We start from the raw sequence: 23,456 nt of genomic DNA, 5'->3' as shown, positions 1-23,456 counted from the left end.
GGGTCATTTAACACCCACCTAGCAAACACCACTTTTGGTTCATACACATCCAAACAGTGACCAGACCCATCTCCCACAGAAACCCAAAGGCGTTGGGCAGAAGAGCCCTCAACCGGGCCCAGGGAACCTGGGTCCCAGTACTCAACACTGAACAAAATCGAGGCCAACAATTGTCTTCCAGCTGAATTTTACAAACTATCTTCATTAAATTCAACTTTATTAAAAAGGTTTAAAAAGCGAAGCAGGAAAATGTGCGAGAAGCCAGACTAACAGCACTAGCTGGCGCGGTGGCCGCGGGACCGCCCTTCGTGGCTCACACCCCATCCCCGACTCGGCATGACCAGAAACAGGAGCACCCTCTTCTACCTCAGGGATTGGAGACACCCACAGGACAGCCCCGGGCCTGCAGACACCTCCATGCTGCGGCGGGCGCAGGTGGTACCCGGCCGAGTCAGGAAGCGCACACCATAACCAGGGCTCTGGCAGTGACGTCTACCCGGACACCGGCTGTGAGCACGCAGATGCAGGGCACCTAGTGGAGACCAGCCGGTTTCCAGGCTGCTGCAAGTTCCCACCCAGAGGCGGAGAGTGGAGTGGGAACTGAAGAGACAGCCCGACCCTCTCAGCCCCGCGGCCCCAGACCACTCCACTCCGTGCCCTGGGCTGGCCGTATCCAGGACGCCCCACGACCGCCCGGGAGGGTCCCAGGGCCTAGAACTGCTGAAGGATCATCTTCCGTTTCAGGTCGCGGCTGAACTTGTTCATCCTGAAGAGCTCGCTGTCATAAAAGGCAGAGAGGTTGTGGATGTGGATCTGCCGAGCCTGAAGACAGGAAGCACAGGACGCGTCAGGGCCAGAGGCCCGTGTTCCACCTGCGCCTCGTGCCCCACGCTGTCAGGAGCGAAGCGCCTGGGGTGGAGGCGGAGCCAGAGGACGGGCTTCAAGCCCAGCTGCCATGGTGCCCTGTTCCGGCTCCTCCACCTGCCGCCCGCCCCGCCCCGCCCACTGGCGCACACAGCATGCCTGCCACCAACGCCGCCTCCACCCAGCACACTGCACCTTGTCCACGAAGTCCTTCTCGGGCACCTCGATGGTGTCCTGCTGGGCCCCAAAGCGGTTGCGCTGGTAGGTGACTTGCTCGGCCACCAACTGCTTCAATATGAAGAGCAGCAGCTCATTGTTGTCGCGCCGGAAGGAGAGGTAGCGGGCGAAGGTCTGTGGGAGGAGAGGGGGTCAGAGGCCGCACACACGGGTGTACCCTGGCGAGCCGGCCACACCCACCTTGCGCATGCTGCGCATGACGCTGAACTTCTGCGTGTCGATGAAGCTCTCCAGCATCACACGGATGGCCATGTTGACGTCATCCTCTATCACGTAGTCCCGCAGATGCATCCGCGCGTGGGCCTCTGCCATGCGGATCATGGACTCGATGTGCCGCACGGTGATGGGAATGCTGCCCGTCGCCTGGAGGGGAGGGGGGGGCAGGGCGTGGCCTGAGGCACAGGGAGGGGCTGGGCAGGGGAGGGGCCCGGCTGGAGGCCAAGTTCAACTGTGCCAACCAACACATCCCACTCCTTCCCCAAACAGGGCTGCTCCAGTGCCCACTGCTCGCCCAGCGTGTGCCCGCTGCTCGCCCAGGGCCTGCGAGCGTCTAGTGTGCCCGCTGCTCGCCCAAGGCCTGCGAGCGCCCAGCGTGTGCCTGCTGCTCGCCCAGTGTGTGCCCGCTGCTCGCCCAGGGCCTGCGAGCATCTAGTGTGCCCGCTGCTCGCCCAGGGCCTGCGAGCGTCTAGTGTGCCCGCTGCTCGCCCAGGGCCTGCGAGCGCCCAGCGTGTGCCTGCTGCTCGCCCAGTGTGTGCCCGCTGCTCGCCCAGGGCCTGCGAGCATCTAGTGTGCCCGCTGCTCGCCCAGGGCCTGCGAGCGTCTAGTGTGCCCGCTGCTCGCCCAGGGCCTGCGAGCACCCAGCGTGTGCCCGCTGCTCGCCCAGGGCCTGCGAGCGTCTAGTGTGCCCGCTGCTCGCCCAGGGCCTGCGAGCATCTAGTGTGCCCGCTGCTCGCCCAGGGCCTGCGAGCGTCTAGTGTGCCCGCTGCTCGCCCAGGGCCTGCGAGCGCCCAGCATGTGCCCGCTGCTCGCCCAGGGCCTGCGAGCGCCCAGCGTGTGCCTGCTGCTCGCCCAGGGCCTGCGAGCGTCCAGCGTGTGCCTGCTGCTCGCCCAGTGTGTGCCTGCTGCTTGCCCAGCATGTGCCCGCTGCTCGCCCAGGGCCTGCGAGCGTCCAGTGTGCCCGCTGCTCGCCCAGGGCCTGCGAGCGCCCAGCGTGTGCCTGCTGCTCGCCCAGTGTGTGCCTGCTGCTCGCCCAGCGTGTGCCCGCTGCTCGCCCAGGGCCTGCGAGCGCCCAGCGTGTGGTATCACGGTGGGAGGCACGCGGGCACACACTGACACTGTACAGCCAGGGCTGGGATTTCATGACATCTCAGCTGAACACTCTGAAAAGACTTTGAAGAGGTTGCACTCAGGGCCTCACACCCGGCTGCCAGCCTAGCTTTTCTGCTGGTTACTTTAGGGAGTCTAGCAGACCTTTCTGGCCCGAATGGTCTCAAATTGCCATCTTCCAGATCTCTGCCTCCCAAGTAGCTGGTATTGCCAGTGCGCCACCAGCTCACACCGAAGTTTTAGCCAATCCCCAGACATTACAGTACAGAGGCGCTGGGGGAGGGGCACCCCCAGCCCCTCCAGCCCCTCCGAGTGCAGGTCTGGAGGCCCCACCCCGCTGGAGGAGTGCTCACCATCGACTCCTTCCGCAGGTCGCTGTACATCCTGGCCACCTTGTCCTGGTCCATCTGGTGGAGCTTGGGGTGCACCCTTTCCTTGGCATAGATGATGTACTTCTTCAGGACCTCCTGCGGCAGGGGCTCCACGCCGTACGTGTTGGGCATGACCGGTTCTGAGGTGCTGCTATCCAGATCCTCGTCCTTCTTGTTGCTGGGGTGGTGTCTGACGTGGCTGCCCACCACGAAGCGGGCCAGCATCTCATCCTAGATGGGGTTGGGAGAGGCGTCAGGGGTGGGGGGCCGCAGGCAGGGGGGAGCGACAGGCAAGGAGACAGGCTAGAAGCTCACTTGGGTGCTGGCAGGAGACAAGCAGTTTAAAAGCTAACTAAGGCTGGTCATCCTAGCTACTCAGGAGGCTGAGACCTGAGGATCGCGGTTCAAAGCCAGCCCAGACAGGAAAGTCCTCAAGAGTCTTATCTCCAATAAACCATCAGAAAACAGAAGTGGTGCTGTGACTCAAGTGGTAGAGTGCTCGCCTTAAGCTGAAGAGACAGGGCCCAGGCCCAGAGTTCAAGCCCCACGACTGACCAAAAAAAAAAAAAAGAAAGAAAAAACAAGCTAGCTAGCTGGGAGGCAGTGTGCTCACCTGCAGACCCACTCCTACAGCAGCAGAGCCAAGGTGGACCTGGAGCTCAGCAGCCTGAGCCAGCCTAGACCTCAGAGCCAGCCCATCCCAAAACAAGAGAACAGGAGAGCAGCTCAGTGGCAAAGCGCTTGCCTGACAAGTACAATGTCCCCAGTACCAAAAAGAAAAGACAAAACAAACAAAAACCACTGGGGCTGGGCTCAGTGGTGGGAGCTTGCCTAACACGCACGAAGCCCTGGGTTCGATTCCTCAGCACCACACACACAGAAAAAGCTGGAGGTGGCACTGTGGCTCAAGTGGTAGAGTGCTGGCCTCAAGCAAAGAAGCTCAGGGACATCGCCCAGGCCCTGAGTTCAAGCCCATGACAGACCAAAAAAAAAAAAAAGTAGAGGATGGGACGATGACACCAGGAGACGCCGCCAGACGCAGCTGGCAGAGGAAGCAGAGCATGCGAGCTACGACAGGCGTGGGGCAATCCAGCAGAGGAGCGTCCAGGGGGAAGAGAGCATTCCGGAAGGTGGAAGACAGGCCTGGGGTTGGCTGGGCACAGGGCAGGACGGGGGCAGACAGCTGGGCACAAGGCGCCAGCCAGCCATAGGTCATCGTGGGGGAGGGTGGAAGCTGACTCGCGTCTCAGAGGTGGGAATGGCCACAGCAGGCCCTCGGGTGAGGTGAGGGGTTCGGAGGTAGTAGGGGAATGGGTGTAGGAGCGTTTCCAGGAGCACCCTGTCAATCAGGCTGATGAGCAACCAGGGAAGGAAAGGAGTCAGGAGAACTGTGGACACGGGGGTAGGGGTGGGGAGGGAGAGGGGCACAGATGCCACGTCCACCCTTCCCAGCGCCTGGTCCCAGGCTGGCCCGGGCCCAGGCTGAGGGTGCAGGGCTGTACCTGAAGTGGGTCCACGGTGTCCCTCACCACACACAGGATGTCAAAGCGGGAGATGATGGGCTCCGTGAGGTCCACGTTCTCGGAGAAGGTCAGGGAAGGGTCGTAGCGGCCCCCTGAAACACGGCAGCACGCTCAGCTGCCCTCCTCCACCTCCAAACACCCGTCCAGACCCAGCTGCTCCAGCGGCAGAGGCAGGCCCGCGCCACGGACCGGTCATACTAGCTGCCTATGCACTCCACAAGGGGGCAGTAGTGCCCAGAGCCGCCTAACTGGTCAACCGTGTCTCAGGGAAGACACAGAAGAGGAGTAAGATGGAGGTGCCTGCTGATCACCTTGGCTCAGCCTGGCCCAGCCTAGGCAGTCCAGACAAGGGCTGTCTCCTGAGCGTGGTGCAGACGGTGGCCCCACCATCCCCAGCCCCCGGCCTGGCCGTGGAGGGGCAGGGGGCCTGCCTACCTATGGGGTTGGCAGCAGCGATGACGGTGCAGCGGGCCTGCAGGGAGGTGACGATGCCGGCCTTGGAGATGGAGATGCTCTGCTGCTCCATTGCCTCGTGAATGCTGGTCCTGTCCTGGTCATTCATCTAGACCCAGGGGCTCCCCTCAGCGTGGGCCTCGCCCCCATGGCACAGGACCCAGTGCTTCCACAAACACCCTCCCAGCAAGCCCACACCCCCCCAGAGCCCCAGCCACCTTGTCAAACTCATCGATGAGACACACGCCTCGGTCCGCCAGAACCAGGGCACCGGCTTCCAAGGTCCACTCCCTGCTGACTGGGTGCCGCTGGACATAGGCCGTGAGGCCCACGGCGGATGCCCCCTGGCCAGTGGTGAAGATGGCCCGGCTGGACACCTTCTCGATGTACTTGAGGAACTGGGACTTGGCTGTGCCTGGGTCTCCACACAGGAGCATGTTGATGTCCCCACGCACCTTGTGCTTCCCACCTGGGGGCCAGACAAGGACCGGAGGGGGGGGGGGGAGGGACAAGGGAGGGGAGGGACAGAGGAGGGTGGATGGACACGGTAGACTGCTCATCAGCAACGGCAGGCTCTAAAGACAGGCTGCAGAGCCCTAGCCCAGGCCCCTTTCTGAACACTTACTCAACGCACAGAAATGTACTTAGCTCTACAGAGGGTGGGCTAGGACAGGCCTCTGTGATGGGGAAAAGCTGGAAATGACCTGAATCTTTCTCCAGGGAAGCAGAGAGCTAAGTATGTGGCACCGTCCAGGAAGCAGCAACGTGTGCCACATGCTCTACTGAGGAGAAGCCAGATGCACTGCAGTGGGAAAGAGCAGGGCCATCCCTCCCTCTGCATTCTATAGCCACAGTCCCATGCACAAGGCAGGTGCTGTGTGTCATGAACCCTGTGTGCATGCTGCACCGCATAAACTACAGGTGCGTGCGTGCTGTGGCAGTGAGTACACAGTGTGTGCTGCTGCAGCCCCACGAATGCACGGGTACGGGAGCACACAGCCACACAGACGGTGGCCCACAAGAAGGGCTCGGGATAGAAGGGCTGTCAGTGGAGACTGGCCTCACCCGAGGCTTCTATTATACTTATGTTCCCACCAACTACTGGTGTGGCAAAACCTTCTTTTAAAGGAAGACGAGCTGAGAAGAATAGAAATGTGCTCAAATTGTAAGGGCAGACGGCTGTGGGACAAAAGCAGCCACCGTCTACCCACAGCTCTCTCGCCTCATGGAGTGGCCACAGGGCTGTCACTGACTACATCCTGTTCCTAGCCCCCAGTCGTACGGACACGCGGTCTGCCCATCCACAGGCAGAATCCTGGCTCCCTGCGGAGGGGGAGGGGGAGGGGGAGGGGGAGGGGGAGCTCACCTGGGTTCTTGGGCTCTCCCCCGAACAAGGCCAGAGCCAGGCCTCTCTTGATGTCTTCGTGCCCATAGATGGAAGGAGCGATGCTGGCAAAGATCTGAGGAAGAGGAAGAGGCCATGGTGAGGGGGGGTGTGCGCTCTGCCAGGGGCAGAGCCTGCAGCTCAGCAGCAACCCGCTGCGAAGTCCCATCATGCCCTGGGGCGCTGGACCCTCCTGGGGGTGTTCTTCCAGGGCAGCAGGGCTTGGGAACTGCCTAGACCCCAGTCTGACCCATTCATTCTGTCCGGAGAGGCCTTGTCCAGGACACAGACCCAGAGCAGAGATGGGGTGAGCCACTGTGGCGTGGCTGTGACAACAGACACCCACAGCTGGTCCCTGCGCTCCACGCCAAAGCCTGCGGCCTCCCACGAGAGCCAACACCAGATCCCAGCAGAGATCTACAAGACACTGCTCCAAAGCAGCCGGGGCAGGCCAGGCTGTGTTCAGATGACAGCTGTGGCGATCTGGGAGGTAGACTCGTCAGTCCACGTTTCTCTGTCTCCCGGACAGAAATGCCAACTCTAAGGGAGAAGCAGGGGTATGCAGGACTCCTTGACTGTGGGAGAATGCTTTCCACCTCGCTGGCCGCTGCCCTCCACAACCCCAGCACTGCACGCTCTGCAGGCCAGGGTCTGAGGCAACGCTGGCCTCTGGGGCACATCATGAGCTCAGAGGGAGACTGCTCCTACTGGCCAAATCAACACTCAAGAATGATCCCACAGGGGCTGGGAAGGTGGCTCAGTGGTAGAGCGTTTGCCTTGCATGCGTGAGGCCCTGGGTTCGATTCCTCAGCACCACATAAGCAGAAAAAGCCAGAAATGGTGATGTGGCTCAAATAGTAGGGCACTAGCCTTGAGCTGAAGAGCTGAGGGACAGCGCCCAGGCCCAGAGTTCAGGCCCCACAACGGACAAAAACAAACAAAAGATCTCCACAGCTGGGCACCAGTGGCTCACACCTGTAATACTAAGTACTCAGGACAGGCTGAGATCTGCAGATCATGGGTCAAAGCCAGCCTAGGCAGAAAAGTCTGTGAGAGGTGGGCAGGAAAGTTTACTAGATTCTGTTCAGCAAAAGCAAAAAGAAGGGCTGGAATCGTGGCTCAAGTGGTACGTGCCGGCAAAAAAGAATTGTCTCCAAATTCTATTTCCCACTGAGAAAAGTCATAATAAACACCTTCCCAGGCTGGCAAAGAACCAGCTGCCCCGTGAACCCGGGTCCTGGTTGACTCAAAGGGCCAAGATCCTCAAGCACAGAGCTCGGCCATGGCATGGTGCTAGCCAGGTCAGGGGTGCATTTCCCAGAGCCACGACAACAAGCAATCCCATCCTATCAAAACACAGGACCAGGGCCTGGCTTTATGGAAGAGCCCTGCCCGGCACCCACAAGACACTGGGTGATTGAGGAGCAGAGGGGGCACAGAGACACTGGAAACTCACGTTCTGGGGCAAGAACCCACACAAACCCTGAAGCCAGTGTCAGCGGCTGCACGGCAGCTGGACCACGTGTGCCTGTCTCTGGCGCCACAGCCCCCCACCAAGGCTGAGGATGAGGGAGCCAGGCTGCCGGGCAGCTGGGGGACCCCCTTCCACCTGCCTTCTCCCCGATCTGCTGGTCCTTGGAGAGGCTAGTGATCATCTTCACATCCTCATCCGTCAGCTCCCCGAGAGCGACCTTGTTGTCTCTCTTGGCCACGTGATTGGCCAGGATGATGGTAGCGAAGACGGGGAAGCCATTGGAGGTGTTGAGGGAACCGTCGTAGTTGTTGTGGTAAATGCCAGTCAGCTCCTAGGAGAGAGTCCGTGTGGCCAGAGGCACAACCCAGGGCAAGGTGCAGCTCAGCCACCCCACACTGCCCTCCGTCTCTTCTAGCGCTCACCAAGTTCTCCGCACTACAGCGCAGCAGCTCAGGGACGTCCAAGCTGCTGCGGCTTCGCCCAAGATGCTTCCCGAAGGCCTGGTTCCCTGACTGGTGTGACCCGTTAGGAAGCGGGGCTGCCCGTGGGGACTGCCCTTGAAGCGACTGTTGGGACCCAGCCCCTGCCTGCCTGCATCATGGACTGCACGAGCCCACGCTCTCTGTGACATGCTGGGCCATAGACGAGGGACTGTAACCTCTGGCCCCGTGGGCTAAAACAAACCCTCTCTCCTTTAAACCGATCATCTCAGCTGTGGGAAGCTCTACACTCCAAGGATTCAAGAGCCAACCCTAGTCCAAGCCCCCCGCATTAACGCCCACACGCCCACGGGCGGGAACGCCCGGGCCAAGGCTCCCTGCACCCCGGCTCCCCCGCCACTGCTGGCTACTCACGATCTCATCCCCCGGCTTGCAGCTGTCCACCAGGTCAGCCAGGAGAATGGCATCTTTGGAGCGGGGTAGTCGGCCGGCTGCCACTTTACCAGGGCTCTCCTGGATGCGGATACGCTGGTAGTTCTGATAAATGGTCTGCAGGAACAGAGAAAGGCGGTGAGCCCAGCCCTGCAGGAAGAGTGCTTCCTGTCCCACCTGACCTTGCGCTAGGCCCCCAAGGATGGGGGTCGGAGAGCCAGGCTCCGCTACCTCCCCACTGGGAAAGAGGGCCACAGCAAAAGGGCCTGAGGGCTTGTCCTATCAAGTCACCTTCTGTCTAGGAAAGCAACAGTGCCACAGTGTGATCTCAAATATCCAGAGGGCTGGGAAGGTGGTGGCTTAGTGGCAGAGTGCTTGCCTAGCATGCATGAGGTCCTGGGTTCAATTCCTCAGTACCACATAAACAAACAGAAAACTTCAAATGTCCAGAGACCAATGTGGTGAAGGTTTGGTCCTCAGCTCACGCGCTACTGGGACACGGCAGGGCCCTGGGGGCAGGGAGGTCTCTGGGGGCGGGGGTGCTGGCCCCTGGCCTTCCCTGTGCCTGACACGAGGCCAGCAGCCTCCTCACCACACACTAGTCCCTTCCTGCTGTCTCGCCACGGGTCCTGACGGGCAGGGATGAAAACCTAAAAACCTTGAGCCACAAGTGCCTTTCCTCTCCAGTAAATTTACAGAAAAGATGAGTCGCTGCGGTTCAAAGCACACGCTGTGCCTAAGATCACAGAACAAGAGGCGCCCGCCAGCCAGCATGGGGTCCCGCAGTCTGAAGTGGTCACAGCCTCACAGCACCCCGTGAAGGGCCCTCAGTAGAAACCGGAGTCCAGCCTGGACTAGACACCACAGCGATAGAACTAGACTGTACCTATGGGAGCAGACAGGCAGCGGGCACTGGCCTGCGTCAAGCAAAAGCCAGACACAAGGATGGCCCTAACACAAGTGCAAATGAACAGAATTCCTAGAAGACATCGGAAGGACCAAAACATTCCATGCTGTGCTCTGTGGGGTCCCTGCTTGGTCCCCCCACCGCTGGTGTCAGCTCACCTCCTCCATGTTGACCTCGAAGGGCCCAGTGGACTGGCACTCCGGGCAGGAGCCTGGCTTCACCTCCTGGTTCTGGGACTGGCAGAAGGGCCCCAGCACAAAGTTGCACTTGCTGCAGTTGTACTTGACCATGCTGAGCTGGGGCAGGACGCCGGTGCAACTCGTCACCACGCCGCTGGTGCGGATCAGCTGGTTCAGGTGTAGCTGCCTGCGGGCACAGGTCGGTGGCTGGAGCTCAGGCACGTGGATCACGCCCCCTGGGCACCCCGGCTACCCTAGCACTGGGCCTGTCAGCACCCGATGAGGCCATGCTAGTGCCCTCCTCACAGCCAGAGTGCCACCGGGCCACCCCCCCATCCCCATCCTCCTCCCTCACCTCAGGGACCGCAGCTCCTCCACCAGGGGCAGGTGGGAGATGCGGACGTGGATGTGGCTGGCGATGCGGTCATACTTGGGGTACATGGCCAGCACCACCTCCAGAGCAGCCTCGTCAAAGATCTGCAGCAGCTCGGCCGGGGCCTCAGGCAGGAAGTAGGCCAGGACATGCTCCCGGGCGGCCAGGTCCTCGTAGTTCACCACCAGGCTCTCCCGGTTTTCTACAGGCGGATTGGGGGGTGGAGGGGCTGAGTGGGGCATGCTGGGGCCAGGGAGGGGACCCCCTTGCCACAAGGCCTGCCTGAGGGGAGGGGACCCATGCCTCATCCCAGAGCCCAGAGCCATGAACTTGGAATGCCACAGGACAGAAGCCCATGGATAGCCCTGCCCCACACGGGAACGGCAGGCAGTGCAGGTACAGGGGACCAGGCCTGCGTGTCCTGAGCCCCGCCCCCCAGCCATGTCTGCTGATTCCCAACCCAAGTCACCCTGCAACGCAGAGTGCACCTCGGTGCCAGCATGTGCTCAGGACACATGGGCTCTGGGTTCAACCCCGAGAGCCACAAAATGAACAAGTAAAAAGTAGAGGAGTAATCCAGACTTTCGTTAAAAACAAAACAACAAATTCGTGCCCGCTTTTAAGAGTATCAAAAACAAATGCCTTGGGTCCCCACTGTCCCAGGCCGATACCCACAGGTGACATTTCCTGTGTTCCTTCGAGTGAGACCCCCCCACCCCTTTCAGGACACGTCACTGAGTGTCCGAGCAGGCAGGATCGGTGTGCCTATGAGGTCAGTCCGAATAACCTTCCGGAAAGGGACACCAGGAGGCGGCTGGGTCCCAGTGACCGTGCCCCACCTTTGCACATGTCACTGATGCGCTCCTTGAAGACGTTGTGGCCATGGCTGTCCACGTGAGTCCGCAGGAAGTTCTTGAAGCGGTGGTGGATCTCCAGCCGGGGGCCGGCCATGCTCACCCACTCCCGCACGGAGTGGCCCTTGAGGTCTTCCAGGTTCTCGATGCTCTCTATCATCTCCTCGTCCTCCTCCGCGCCATCTTCCGTGGCCCGCTCCACCTGCCGGCGCCTGCGGGCAGGGCGCTCTTCCTCGTCTTCATCGCTGTCTGTGCAGGCAAGGAAGCCTGTAAGAGCCTTTCCCAGCACCATCTCCCCTGACCCCAGACCCGGCCACTCAGCACACTGACAGCCACACCCAGACCAGCGCGGCACGCAGACAGGCAGGCCTACCGTACAGAAGGCCTCGCCGCATGCGGCCCAGGCCCCGACCAGCCTCCCGGTCCCGTTGCCGCATGGCCCGCTCCGCCGCCTCCCGCTGGCTGGCTGTCAGCTCCTCCACGTCCTCCTCATCCAGCGCTAATCCCTCGGCCTCGTAGGTGTCCAGCTCTGGGATGGCACGGTAGTCCCTGAGAGAGCCCCCACAAGGCAGTTAGTCCCCCGCAATTCCACCCAGAAACTGGCCAGCCCCATAGGCAGCCTGGGCAGGCCTGCGCCTCCAGGAACGGAAGGCCAGAAAATAGCCACCGAGTTCCACGTAAGTTCTCTAGACACTGTGGTGAGTAGCACCCCCATTTGAACGTGGGATGCCTGTGGAAACACCCTTCTAAAGTGTCCAGGATGGAAGGAAGGAGTAATTTAGGTGGGGGGATTTAAGGTTTCTGGGATTTCAGTCAGGTGACAAACATTTGGGTGAGGTGGTCACACCTCCCCGGTCTCTGGTGAGGTGAGGCTGGGAATCTCCACAAGGCTCCGGGCACTCCTAAGACTTGGCTGGCGCACTACCTAGTGTGTCCCACCTGCAGCCAGGATCAGGGCAGAAGCAGTGTTCTCCTATGGGCAGACCCACAGAGCCCCAAAGGGCACTGGCTACAGCAATGGCCTGGCTCTGATTGGGTAAAGTGCATGTTTACTAGCTGGAAGTCAGCCAATGCCAGTGAGTCAGACTCCCCCACATAGTGTGCTGTGGCTTCCTGTCTGAGATCGCGCCTCCTATTGGATGCATTCCCAGGGTACACATCTCTAGCAAGTGGAGCTTGTCCAGGCTCAGGGCAGGGTTAAGAACCTTTCATCTGCCAAGGGCCATGTGGATATTTATTTGTTTTTTGTTTTTGGTCCAGTCGTAGGGCCTGAACTCTGGGCCTGGGCGCTGTCCCTCAGCTCTTCAGCTCAAGGCTAGTGCTCCACCACTTGAGCCACAGCGCCACTTCTGTTTTTTTTTCTTTTTGCTTATGTGGTGCTGAGGAATCGAACCCAGGGCCTCAGGCATGCAAGGCAAGCGCTTTAACCACTGAGCCACCTTCTCAGCCCCCATGTGGATATTTATAACATAGCTCGGCTGTACAAAATGATCAACACAGGCAGAAGTCCACCTGCCTGTCCTTTGATGTATCACACGACCTTAGGGACTGGCCCACGGGCAGGTTTCCCACCCGCGTCCGGGTCTCCAAACGCGGCACCTTCAGTGGATCTGCACTGTAGCTTGTGACCTGTCTCCCTGACACCCCAGGTCCACACTACACTCAAAAGGCCACACACCACCAGATCCATCCCAGCGCCTGAGCTGGGCTCCCTGCCAAGCTGAGCGTGGAGACCAGTGCAAAGAAGATACCTCTCCATGCCATCGCCAATGAGCTCTTCTCCATCCTCTTCCTCCTCCACGGGCCCCTCGGTGCCCAGGAGCCCCTCAGACTCATCCTCAAACGGAGGAAGGTCCCGGCCAGGGCTGGAGGTCAGGGCGTCCGTGCGCCGGGAGCTCCGGCCTGGGCTGGAGGTGAGCGGATCATTGGCTCGTCGCCGGCGGCCAGGGCTGGAGGCCGCAGAGAGGGGCTCGGAGGACTCCTGCGGGAGAAGCGGCGGGTCAGGCACGGGGGGGGGGGGAGAGGGGGGCACGGCTCCGCCCCCCCCGCACTTCCCAGGCCCGCGTTCGCCGGGCCAGGTGGGTCACTCACGGCCTTTCACCCGGGAAAAAGCACGGAGGCCACGTCGCTTTCTGACCCTATGGTCCTGCCCTGGGCGGCCGCGGCGCCGTGGGCACAGCACCCACGCACGGTGGGGCGTCCCGGGGTGCGGGAGCCGCCAATCGAGGGCTGGAGCCGAGGCCCGGGCTCAGCCCAGCACCGGCGCCGCGGCGGGACGGCGCCCGGCCGGCACGTGCGGGGCGAGCGCGGCTGCGGGCCGGACCGCCGCATCCCCGCGGCCCGGGCCGGAGCGGAGGGCTCGCCGCGCCGGGCTCCCGCAGGGGCGCGCGAAGCCGCCGCACAGCCGGGCCCGGGCGCGGGAGAAAGCGGGGCCCAGGCCGGAGGGCGAGAGCGCGGGGGACGCCCGCCCGCCCCGGCGCCCGCCCGCCCCGGCGCCCGCCCCGCACGCGGCCCCGCGCTTACCGCCATGACCGCGCCGCGCCGCGTTCTGATCAGCACTTCCCGCCACCGCCAGATTTCGCGCGAAAAGCGGCCCACGTGACGCTCGCCAGCGTCATGACGTTTGCTTGCGCCGGGCTGCGAGGGAGTCGGCCACGCCCGCGCCGGCTGGAGTCCGCCCGCACTTCTTGGAGCCCCGCCTGCGCGCGCCGAGGCCCCGCCCACATACCCTGAAGCCCTGCCCGCGCCGCACAGAGACCACGCCCACCGCTCCCGGAGCCCCGCCCTCATGGAGACCGCGCCCACCGCTCCTAGAGCTCGGCTCGCGCCGCACGAAGACCGCGCCCGCAGCTCCTGGAGCCCCGCCCTCATGACCCCGCCCACCGCTCCCGGGGCCCCGCCCTCATGGAGACCACGCCCACCGCGCCTGGAGCTCGGCCCGCGCCTCACGAAGACCGCGCCCGCAGCTCCTGGAGCCCCGCCCGCCCTCCGCGCCAGCGGGGCCGGACACGGCGTGAGCCCCGCCAAAAGCTGGACGCGGAGGCGCAGCGCGAGCGGCCGAGCACCATTGAGCCGGGGCGAGTCGGGCACCGCGCCAGGCCCCGAGTTCAAGTCCCAGCCCGCTGCACCAAAGCAGGCGGAAACGTGGCCAAGAAGGCCTGGGACGGGGCTCGGGGGCTCCGGTGTCCCCGGCCACCCTGTGCTCTGACGCCGGGTGGGCCCGGGGCTGCGTCGGGGGACGAGGAGGCCTGGAGGATGGCGATCTGGCCGAGGGGTCCTCGTCGGGCCAGCTTCCCGCGCTCTGCGCGGCGCGGCCCGATGTCGCTGCCCGCACCAGCCTCGTCCGGCCCTGCCTGTTACCTAGAAGGACTTCCTTTTCCCGCTCCCGCGGGCAGGCCCGGCCTGGGCCCGGCGACCGGGCCGCCCTGCCCGCCCGGGAGCACGGAGAATGGACAGGTGGAAAGCCGCCCGTCCCCTCCGGAAGTGTGTGTGTGTAAACACCAGCACGTGGCCGGGCCTGCGGCGCGGGGACGCGGCGTCCCGCCCGCACGACGCCGGCCCGCCTCGAGGGCGGCCGCACGCGGCGTCCTCCACGCAGGACTTCCGGGCCCCGCTGCCCTCCCGGCCCCGAGGCTCCTCGAGGCGGCCCGCCGCGGGGGCCCCGGCAGCGGAGGGCGCGGGGCGGCAGGTGGGGCATCCGGGATCGGCGGGCGCGGACCGGGCCCGCGGTCCCGGTAAACACCCCGGGCCGCTTCCCGCCGCGCGTCCCTGCGGCCTCTTTAAGAGTCCTGCGAGGTCCCGCCCCCGAGGGACGTGATTGGCTGCCTCGGCTGGCCTCGGCGCAGGCCCGCTGCCATAGGCTCCCGGGGCCCCGGGGGCGGGCCCGGGCGCCTCCGGCAGGGACCGGGGCTGTTTTCGCCGTCGGCTCCGGGAGCACCCGGCGCAGCCTCTGGGTTGCTGGTGACCGGAAGGGCCGCTCGGAGTCCTCGGGCGGGCGGCCCGCGTCCCGCCTACCCCGCCGGCTCGCTTCCGCGGGGCCGGGCGCCGCTCCCGGCCGCCGACTGGGCGCCGGAGGCCGGAGCCCCGCGGCCCGAGCGGCGCCGCGCTGGGGCCGGGCCGGGGCTCGCAGGTAAGGGCGGCGCGGGGCGGCGTCCGGGGCCGGGGCTCGCAGGTAAGGGCGGCGCGGGGCGGCGTCCGGGGCCGGGGCCGGGCCGGGGCTCGCAGGTAAGGGCGGCGCGGGGCGGCGTCCGGGGCCGGGGCCGGGCCGGGGCTCGCAGGTAAGGGCGGCGCGGGGCGGCGTCCGGGGCCGGGGCTCGCAGGTAAGGGCGGCGCGGGGCGGCGTCCGGGGCCGGGTCCGGGATCGGGGCGGCGCGGGGCGGGGCGGGGGCCCGGCACCCCGGCGGGCGCGGGCGGGCGGCGCGGTGACAGCTGCAGGCTGGGAAGCCCGAGGGGCGGGGACGGTCACGTGGGCGGACGGGGGAGAACTCGGCCGCGGTCCCCGGAGTCGGGTCACCCCCCCCCCCGCGTGCCCGGGATGGTGGCCCGCGGGGCACGCCGGGGGGCGGGGGGAGGCCCGGCCTGAGCCGTAGGTGGAAGGATGTGTCTGGAATGTTCCTGGGGGGAGCCGCCCTTCTGGGTGCGAGGATCTCCGGTTCTGGGAGGCTGGGCGCCTTCCTGAGCTGTGGTGCCCGGCACAGCCAGGGGCTCCCCCTGCCCCCCCTGCACCAGCCTGCCCCTGTGCCAGGGCCTGGAGGCCGGCCCTCCCCACCACAGGACCCCTGTGCCAGGGCCTGGAGGCCGGCCCTCCCCCCACAGGACACCTGTGCCAGGACCTGGAGGCCGGCCCTCCCCACCACAGGACCCCTGTGCCAGGACCTGGAGGCCGGCCCTCCCCCCACAGGACACCTGTGCCAGGACCTGGAGGCCGGCCCTCCCCCCACAGGACACCTGTGCCAGGACCTGGAGGCCGGCCCTCCCCACCACAGGACCCCTGTGCCAGGACCTGGAGGCCGGCCCTCCCCCCACAGGACACCTGTGCCAGGACCTGGAGGCCGGCCCTCCCCCCAACAGGACACCTGTGCCAGGACCTGGAGGCCGGGCCTTCCCCCCACAGGACACCTGTGCCAGGGCCTGGAGGCCGGGCCCCTTCCCTGCTGGTCCCCGTCGGCCCCGGGAACCGTGGGACCCATCTCACACCCCCCAGCGTGGCAGGTAGCAGAAGGCTTGGGCTGAGGCTGGCTCGGAGCCTGTGCCTTGGCGTATGGATTGTCATTTCACGCAGTATTTTAGGGATGTCTGCACACCTCCAGTGGCTGGTTAGTGGGTCAAGGGGCCTCCTGGCTGGAAGGGGGGGTCTGGTGCAGATGTGTAGCTCTGGTGCCTGGCCGGGCCCCTGATCCCCAAGTGGAGAAACTGAGGCACAAGGTGTGCCTGCCAGCTGCCGACGGGGCCTGGGCTGCGGCTGCTTGGCCTGGTCCTCAGAGGGGACAGGAGGCAGCCTTTCCCCTGATCCCTTCCGCACTGCATAGCAGCAGGGCTTCGAAAGGGCTCTCCAGCCTGAGAGACCCCCAGCCTCCCTCCCACAACTCTGCCTGTGTGTGTCACCTGGCTGAGCCTCCTGGCAGCCTTCTTAAGCAGGGGCCGTGCCCTGGGCACTGGGGGGAAATGCCCCCCCCCACCCGAAATCAGGCCGGACGTGCTGCCCAGGCCGCTTGGCGTCTCAGCTGGGACCATGGGAACAAAACTGGCCTAGGCAGAAGGGGGGTTGGAGGGTGAAGGTTGTGCGAAGGTGGAGGATTGGGGTGGCTATGGCGAGTCTAGGGAGTTCCCCAGCTCAGCAGGGTCTTTCCGGTCAGCCCCTCCACTCTGGCTCAGGTTCTAGTCTGTGGGTGGGGGAGGCATCCTGCTGGGCCAGGCCTAGGTCATGGGCACGTTTCCTGTGCTGTGCGGGGCTGCAGCCAATGATCCCTAAGTCCCAGAGGCAGCAGGGAGTCTTGGTCAACCCCAGGAAAGCGGGTCCTCGTGCGGCTGGCTCAGTGCCCACACCAGCCCGGGCTCCCGTCTTCTCTTGCCTGGCTGGTAGCCGTTGCACCCCACCATCTCCCTGGCTCCATGCTGCACACCTCCGCGGTCTGGCACCTGAGCAGAATCACATGGCCCGCGAGCACACCGCCCATCTGACCGGCCTCTCCCCCAGGCACCCGGCTGGTCTTGCTCTTGAACTCAGCTTGTCTGCCGCAGCCAGGGCTTGGCACTCGCTGCCCTACCTTCAGTGCTCTGGGGCTTTCCAAGGCTGTCTCCTCATCTCTTGTGACTCCTCTGTCCAGAGCAGCCCCTTCAGGCTGGGGGCTGAAGCCGGGATAACAAGGTAGATAACAAGCTCTGTGCCACGCTGTGTGCCGGCAGCTGAGATGGGCAGGAAGGGCCCTGGCCCTTCCTCTCCGCTGTTGTCCCTGGCGCGTGCTCTCTACCCCGGCCAAGGGTGAGGGTGGCCGCTCCTGAGCCCACCGTCATGTCCACAGTGCAGTTTGAGAAAAGAAAATGTCCTGACAGGAACCTGGTGCCCCTCACTCTTGTCCAGTAACCCTTGAATCCCAGCCAGGAGGCTGAGCCCTGTGTGAGGAAGCAGCGCGTGGCTCGGCGGGGAACGGTGGGTGTTGGGACCCCACAGCCTGCCTCCTTCCCACCATTCTGTCTGCTCAGTCTTTGCTCCCAGGTGTTATGTCTGGGAGTTTGCTTCTCAGATGCGGGGTTCCCGCTGGCTTGCTCCTGCCCAGGCCCTGCCTCAGGACACTGGGCCGGGACCCGGGTGTGCAGGGAGCTGCCTGGCCCTCTCCCCCAGGGGGCACCATTCCCCTCCTCCGGTCCCCACGGCTCAGGCTGGGGTGCAGCCAGTGGCCTGAGGAGAGGACAGGAGGCCTGAGCCCAGGGTTTGGGCCACCCCTGGCTTGTTTCCTGTCCCTTACCCAGAGGTGGCCCTGAGTATGTGTCCTAGCCCAGAACTGGGACTGTGCCCCACCTCCTGCACAGGGACAGCGCGAGGGCTCCGACCCCACTGCCCCAGCAGGCTGCCCGGAAAGTGCCTGTGGTGCAAGCCAGCTGAGAGCCCCCCCTCCCCGCAGTAATCCATCCTCAGGCTGGGAAGGCGCACTCCTCACTGCCACCTAGTGCTGAGTGGCGTGAACTGCTGCCTGTGTGCGCTTAGGCCCCCAGGGTCCCTGCAAGTCCCCTTGGCCAGCCTGCCCTGTGGAAGGCCCTGCCGATGTCCTCAGTGTCCTCCGTTCCAGCCCCTCCATCATCCCTCCCAGGGTGACCCCCAGGACTCCAGTGACGGCTCTGCGTTTGTTCACGTTTCCAGGGCAGCGCAGGCCCCACAGAGTGTGTCTGCCCTGCTCTAGCGCTGTGCACCGTGGTCACTTTGGGGCCTTCAGAACGTGGCAAGGGCCATGCTGCGAGGAGGTGTGGGCTCTCCCCGCCACCCCGCCCCGGGTGCTGAGGCACCCCTGTGCCTCAGGAAGGGGGCAGGCAGCATGTGAGCTGGCCCTGGCCGGGTTCAGACGGACAGGGGTGCTGAGTGGGTGTGTCCAGGGGAGGGGCTGGGGAGGCGGGGCAGAGTGAGGAGGGGGGCTCTGGCCTCTGGGGAACTGGAAACCCACAGCAGGCAGGCGTGGCCCAGGCAGGCCTCTCGACCACAGGCTTCTGTCTGTCTTCACAGGGTCCTTGGCCGGCATGATGGATGCCCTGCAGGAGGTGAGTTGGGACAATGGGAGCACGGCTCCACCCCCGCCCCTGGCACCGAACATCAGTGTGCCCCACCGCTGCCTGCTGCTGCTCTACCAGGATATCGGCACCTCCAGGTGAGAGGCTGCCTGCGCTGGGCTCCCTGGGGGTGGGCAGTGAGCCACCGTCCTGTGTGAGCCCATTCCTGCTGGGGTCGGAGGCAGGGGCACATACAGCCCCACAGGAACCCCATTGTGGTGGGCAGGAGTGCACACGGCCCACGCTTCAGCACCCCAGGGTCTGGTTCTGGGGGCAGGTGTGCACGTGACCCCATGCTTCTGCACCCCAGGGTCTGGTTCTGGGGCAGGTGTGCACACGGCCCACGCTTCTGCACCCCAGGGTCTGGTTCTGGGGGCAGGTGTGCATGTGACCCCATGCTTCAGCACCCCAGGGTCTGGTTCTGGGGGCAGGTGTGCATGTGACCCCATGCTTCTGCACCCCAGGGTCTGGTTCTGGGGGCAGGTGTGCACGTGACCCCATGCTTCTGCTCCCCAGGGTCTGGTTCTGGGGGCAGGTGTGCATGTGACCCCATGCTTCTGCACCCCAGGGTCTGGTTCTGGGGCAGGTGTGCACACAACCCCATGCTTCTGCACCCCAGGGTCTGGTTCTGGGGGCAGGAGTGCACACGGCCCACGCTTCTGCACCTTCCCCAGGGTCTGGTTCTGGGGGCAGGTGTGCACGTGACCCCATGCTTCTGCACCCCAGGGTCTGGTTCTGGGGGCAGGAGTGCACACGGCCCACGCTTCTGCACCTTCCCCAGGGTCTGGTTCTGGGGGCAGGTGTGCACGTGACCCCATGCTTCTGCACCTTCCCCAGGGTCTGGTTCTGGGGGCAGGTGTGCACGTGACCCCATGCTTCTGCTCCCCAGGGTCTGGTTCTGGGGGCAGGTGTGCACGTGACCCCATGCTTCTGCACCTTCCCCAGGGTCTGGTTCTGGGGGCAGGTGTGCACGTGACCCCATGCCTCTGCACCCCAGGGTCTGGTTCTGGGGCAGGTGTGCACACAACCCCATGCTTCTGCACCCCAGGATCTGGTTCTGGGGGCAGGTGTGCATGTGACCCCCATGCTTCTGCACCCCAGGGTCTGGTTCTGGGGGCAGGAGTGCACACGGCCCACGCTTCTGCACCTTCCCCCTTCCCCAGGGTCTGGTTCTGGGGGCAGATGTGCACACAACCCCATGCTTCTGCACCTTCCCCAGGGTCTGGTTCTGGGGGCAGGTGTGCACGTGACCCCATGCTTCTGCACCTTCCCCAGGGTCTGGTTCTGGGGGCAGGTGTGCACGTGACCCCATGCTTCTGCACCCCAGGGTCTGGTTCTGGGAGCAGGTGTGCACGTGACCCCATGCTTCTGCACCCTCCCCAGGGTCCGGTTCTGGGATCTCCTGCTGCTCATCCCCAATGTGCTCTTCTTCATCTTCCTGCTCTGGAAGCTTCCATTTGCTCGGGCCAAGATCCGCGTCACCTCCAGCCCCATTTTCATCACCTTCTACATCCTGGTGAGTTTGCTCAGCGGCATGGGAGCCAGGGGATCACAGATGTGAACGGTGCAAGGACATTCCCGCGGGCAGTGGAGAGCGGCTCCGGCCGTGGGCCAGCTGTGGCTGGGTTGGGGACTGCGGCTGCGTTACTGCCCTCTTCTGGTCCTAGAGGTCCTAGAGGGGATGCTGAGTGATCTTGAGCTAAAGCCTGGCCTCTTCTCCTTCAGGGAGGGGGAACCCCGCCTCCTGCTGGGCCAGGGCTGGCCTGGTCCCCTCTGATTGGCCCATGTCTGGTCCACATGTGTTCCTGAGCCAGTCATTGGCCAGCGCAGATGAGGGCACTTGGCAGCTAGTCAATGGGGGGTGGGGCACTGTCCCTAGAAGCTAGTGGTGTGACCTGGGAAGGGGAGGGGAGGAGAGGCCAGTGTTAGGCGGGAAACAGGCCCAGTGGGGCCTGAGGGGGCCACAAGTGTGACTTCCATGCCTGTGAGCTGGACCGCCAGAGCCCATGGCTGCTCCCTGTGTCCATCCACTTCCTTGTCCCTTCCTTGTTGTGAAACCCTCTGTTTTGGTCCCCAGTCCTCCCGTCCCCCCCCCCCCCCCCCCCCCGCCCTCTTGTCCTCTCAGCCTCCCATCCTCCCATCGCCGTCCTCCATCCTGGGGCCTCCTGTGGAGGCCTCGCAGCTCCTTCCGGTCTTTCCTAGCTCCACCCTATCCTTGTCTCCAGGTGTGTGTGGTGGCGGTGGTGGGCATGGCCCGGGCCGTGGTGTCCATGACCGTCAGTGCCTCGGACGCGGCCACCGTGGCTGACAAGGTGCGGAGGTAGAGGCCGGCAGCTGCTGGGGGGGCTCGGGCTGGCCTGGGACTGACACCGTCTGCTCTTCCCAGGTCCTCTGGGAGATCACCCGCTTCTTCCTGCTGGCCATCGAGCTGAGCGTGGTCATTCTGGGCCTGGCGTTTGGTGAGTGTGTGGGGCTGGGGCCTTGTGTGGGGGCTGACCCTGGGCGCGGGAGGCCGGCGGGGCCCGGGGCAAGCCCGGCTGACGCCCGCCCCTCCCAGGTCATTTGGAGAGCAAGTCTAGCATCAAGCGAGTGCTGGCCATCACCACTGTGCTGTCGCTGGCCTATTCTGTCACCCAGGTAAGGCACAGCGGGGTTTCAGCAGACCCCTGGTAGTCGAGGGGGGGGGGGGAGGGGTACAGACCCTGGGTGGCCTGGTCGGAGGTCGGGGAGAGCTGGTGACAGCTCTGTGCTGGCTCCCACAGGGGACGCTGGAGATCCTGTACCCGGACGCCCACCTCTCAGCCGAGGACTTCAACATCTATGGGCACGGGGGACGCCAGTTCTGGCTGGTCAGCTCCTGCTTCTTCTTCCTGGTGAGTGTGGGGCCCTGGGCTGGGGGGGTGGGGGAGGGGAGGGGTGGCGGGGGGGGGGGGGGGGGGAGGGGACCGCCCTGGCCCACCCTCACACCCTTCCTGCTCTGCAGGTCTACTCTCTGGTGGTGGTCCTCCCAAAGACCCCGCTGAGGGAGCGTGTCTCCCTGCCCTGTGAGTGCCGGGGCACCCAGGGGACCCCGGAGGGAGGGCGGGGAGGAGGAGGCAGAGCCCCGCTCACCCCTTGCACCCACCTGTAGCCCGGCGCAGCTTCTACGTGTATGCAGGGATCCTGGCGCTGCTCAACCTGGTGCAGGGTCTGGGAAGTGCGCTGCTGTGCGCCGACATCACTGAGGGGCTGTGGTACGTGGGGGGGGGAGGCAAGGAGGGGGAGGGGTGCACAGCGGTTTGAGTTTCCCCGCGGGCCCCAAGGCTGCCTGCGCTGACAGCCCGCCCCGCCGCAGCTGCGTGGACGCCACCACCTTCCTCTACTTCAGCTTCTTCGCGCCGCTCATTTACGTGGCCTTCCTCCGTGGGTTCTTCGGGTGAGTCGGGGTCCCTCCCCCCGCGCCCCCCGGCCCCTGGGTGCCTCTGTGAGGCACCTGGTGGCACTGGTGCTCGAGGCTCAGCCGGTGCTAAGGCCCACTGTGTGTGTGTGTGTGTGTGTGTGTGTGTGTGTGTGTGTCTGTCTGTCTGTCTCCTGTGCTACCACACAGAGCCCCCTGGGGTCCGGATGTGGGCGTGGGGCTGGGCATTGGGCACTAGCAGACATTCCCAGGGGTGGGGCTTTGGGACAGGGTGTGGGGGGGTGTGGGCATCGGCCTGGTGGGGTGGGGTGGGGGGTGGGAAGGCAGGGGTTGCCCTGGCTGCTCCCCGCTCAGTGCTGCACCTCAGGTTCTCTGTGGCTTGGGTGTACCCTGCTGTCCCCAAAGGGGCACAGGGCTGGGGCCATGGTGGTAGTCAAGCCCATTCTAGCCGGCGCCCAGAGCCAGGCCTTGGTGAAGGTCAGGACTCAGCCTGGCCCCTCGTTAGGCAGAAGCCCTGCAGACCCATGCTGTCAGCTTTTGGGGTGTTTTTTTGGCCCTGAGGCTTGAACTGTGGGTTCTCTTGCTCAAGGTGCGTGTTCCACAGCTCGAGCCACAGCGCCACTTCCAGCATTTTCAGTAGTCTATTGGAGATGAGTCTCCTGGATTTTCCTGTTTGGGCTGGCGGTGAACCGAGATCCTCAGATCTCAGCCGCCTGAGAAGCTAGCGATCCAGGCGTGCTCCACCGGTGCTCGGCCCCAAAGCAGTGCTTGTTTGGTCCAAGGCCCAGGACGGGGCCTCGGGGTGGGCATGGGAATTGGGGGGCATGTCTCCTGCCCTCCCTCCCTTGGGGACGTTCTCCGAGTCCATCCCCTCCCGCCCGCCCAGGTCGGAGCCCAAGATCCTCTTCTCCTACAAATGCCAAGTGGACGAGGCCGAGGCGCCCGAGGTGCACCTGCCCCAGCCCTACGCCGTGGCGCGCCGCGAGGCCGCGGAGGCCGCGGGGGCCTCGGCCGCCTGCTACTCCAGCACGCAGTTCGACTCGGCCGGCGCGGCCCACCTGGAGGACGTGGCGTCCATGCCCTGCCAGGCGGGCAGCGTGCGCAGCACGGACAGCGAGCGCTGGAGGGCGCTCGACGCCTGAGCCCCGCGCGCGGGCTGGACTGGGCCCCCCCACGAGCGAGCGCCCCCCCCCAGCACCCCCACCGCCGGGCGCCCCCTCCCCCGGCCCCCCCCACCGCCGGGCGCCCCCCCACCGCGCGGGGCCTGCCCGGGCTGGACTGGGCCCCCCCACGAGCGAGCGCCTCCCCCAGCACCCCCTCCCCGGGCGCCCCCTCCCCCAGCACCCCCACCGCCGGGCGCCCCCTCCCCCAGCACCCCCTCCCCGGGCGCCCCCTCCCCCAGCACCCCCTCCCCGGGCGCCCCCCCACCGCGCGGGGGCCTGCCCGGGCTGGACTGGACCCCCCCACGAGCGAGCGCCTCCCCC

The 23,456-nt window shown here is 65.0% G+C and overlaps 2 protein-coding genes across 2 annotated transcripts; one reads left to right on the top strand and one right to left on the bottom strand.

Annotated features, from left to right (window-relative positions):
- Nucleotides 1–200: 200 nt before the first annotated feature.
- On the bottom strand, nucleotides 201–13,424 carry Mcm2 (minichromosome maintenance complex component 2). The gene is made up of 16 exons (XM_042673253.1): nucleotides 13,341–13,424; nucleotides 12,569–12,798; nucleotides 11,191–11,366; nucleotides 10,803–11,066; nucleotides 9,946–10,165; nucleotides 9,570–9,777; nucleotides 8,487–8,621; nucleotides 7,772–7,963; nucleotides 6,141–6,234; nucleotides 4,993–5,243; nucleotides 4,757–4,883; nucleotides 4,301–4,413; nucleotides 2,781–3,029; nucleotides 1,282–1,464; nucleotides 1,060–1,215; nucleotides 201–822 (listed from the first exon to the last, which is right to left on the bottom strand). The coding sequence occupies exons 1-16, from the start codon at nucleotides 13,344–13,346 to the stop codon at nucleotides 712–714; spliced, it is 2,715 nt and encodes a 904-aa protein (XP_042529187.1). The 5' UTR covers nucleotides 13,347–13,424; the 3' UTR covers nucleotides 201–711.
- A 1,491-nt stretch (nucleotides 13,425–14,915) lies between these two features.
- Nucleotides 14,916–23,158, top strand: Tpra1 (transmembrane protein adipocyte associated 1). The gene is made up of 11 exons (XM_042673248.1): nucleotides 14,916–14,946; nucleotides 18,532–18,673; nucleotides 19,959–20,091; nucleotides 20,801–20,887; nucleotides 20,962–21,034; nucleotides 21,133–21,212; nucleotides 21,338–21,448; nucleotides 21,559–21,619; nucleotides 21,706–21,808; nucleotides 21,910–21,990; nucleotides 22,859–23,158. The coding sequence occupies exons 2-11, from the start codon at nucleotides 18,546–18,548 to the stop codon at nucleotides 23,112–23,114; spliced, it is 1,113 nt and encodes a 370-aa protein (XP_042529182.1). The 5' UTR covers nucleotides 14,916–14,946; nucleotides 18,532–18,545; the 3' UTR covers nucleotides 23,115–23,158.
- The last annotated feature ends 298 nt before the right edge of the window (nucleotides 23,159–23,456 follow it).

The sequence above is a fragment of the Dipodomys spectabilis genome, unplaced genomic scaffold (assembly GCF_019054845.1).
Source record: "Dipodomys spectabilis isolate Male_0828 unplaced genomic scaffold, ASM1905484v1 ptg000784l, whole genome shotgun sequence".
Classification (NCBI taxonomy): domain Eukaryota; kingdom Metazoa; phylum Chordata; class Mammalia; order Rodentia; family Heteromyidae; genus Dipodomys; species Dipodomys spectabilis.
Note: the sequence above shows the minus strand (reverse complement) of the source record. Positions and strands in the feature narration are given on the sequence as shown.

Bases quoted from the DNA above. Each gene is read 5' to 3' on its own strand.
- Tpra1 (XM_042673248.1), top strand. From the start codon at position 18,546: ATGATGGATGCCCTGCAGGAGGTGAGTTGGGACAATGGGAGCACGGCT. The intron at 21,620-21,705 runs GTGAGTGCCGGG...ACCCACCTGTAG, and splicing joins GGAGCGTGTCTCCCTGCCCT to CCCGGCGCAGCTTCTACGTG. The intron at 21,809-21,909 runs GTACGTGGGGGG...GCCCCGCCGCAG, and splicing joins GACATCACTGAGGGGCTGTG to CTGCGTGGACGCCACCACCT.
- Mcm2 (XM_042673253.1), bottom strand. The intron at 10,166-10,802 runs GTGGGGCACGGT...ATCCGCCTGTAG, and splicing joins CATCAGTGACATGTGCAAAG to AAAACCGGGAGAGCCTGGTG. The intron at 7,964-8,486 runs GTGAGTAGCCAG...ACTCTCTCCTAG, and splicing joins GCAAGCCGGGGGATGAGATC to GAGCTGACTGGCATTTACCA.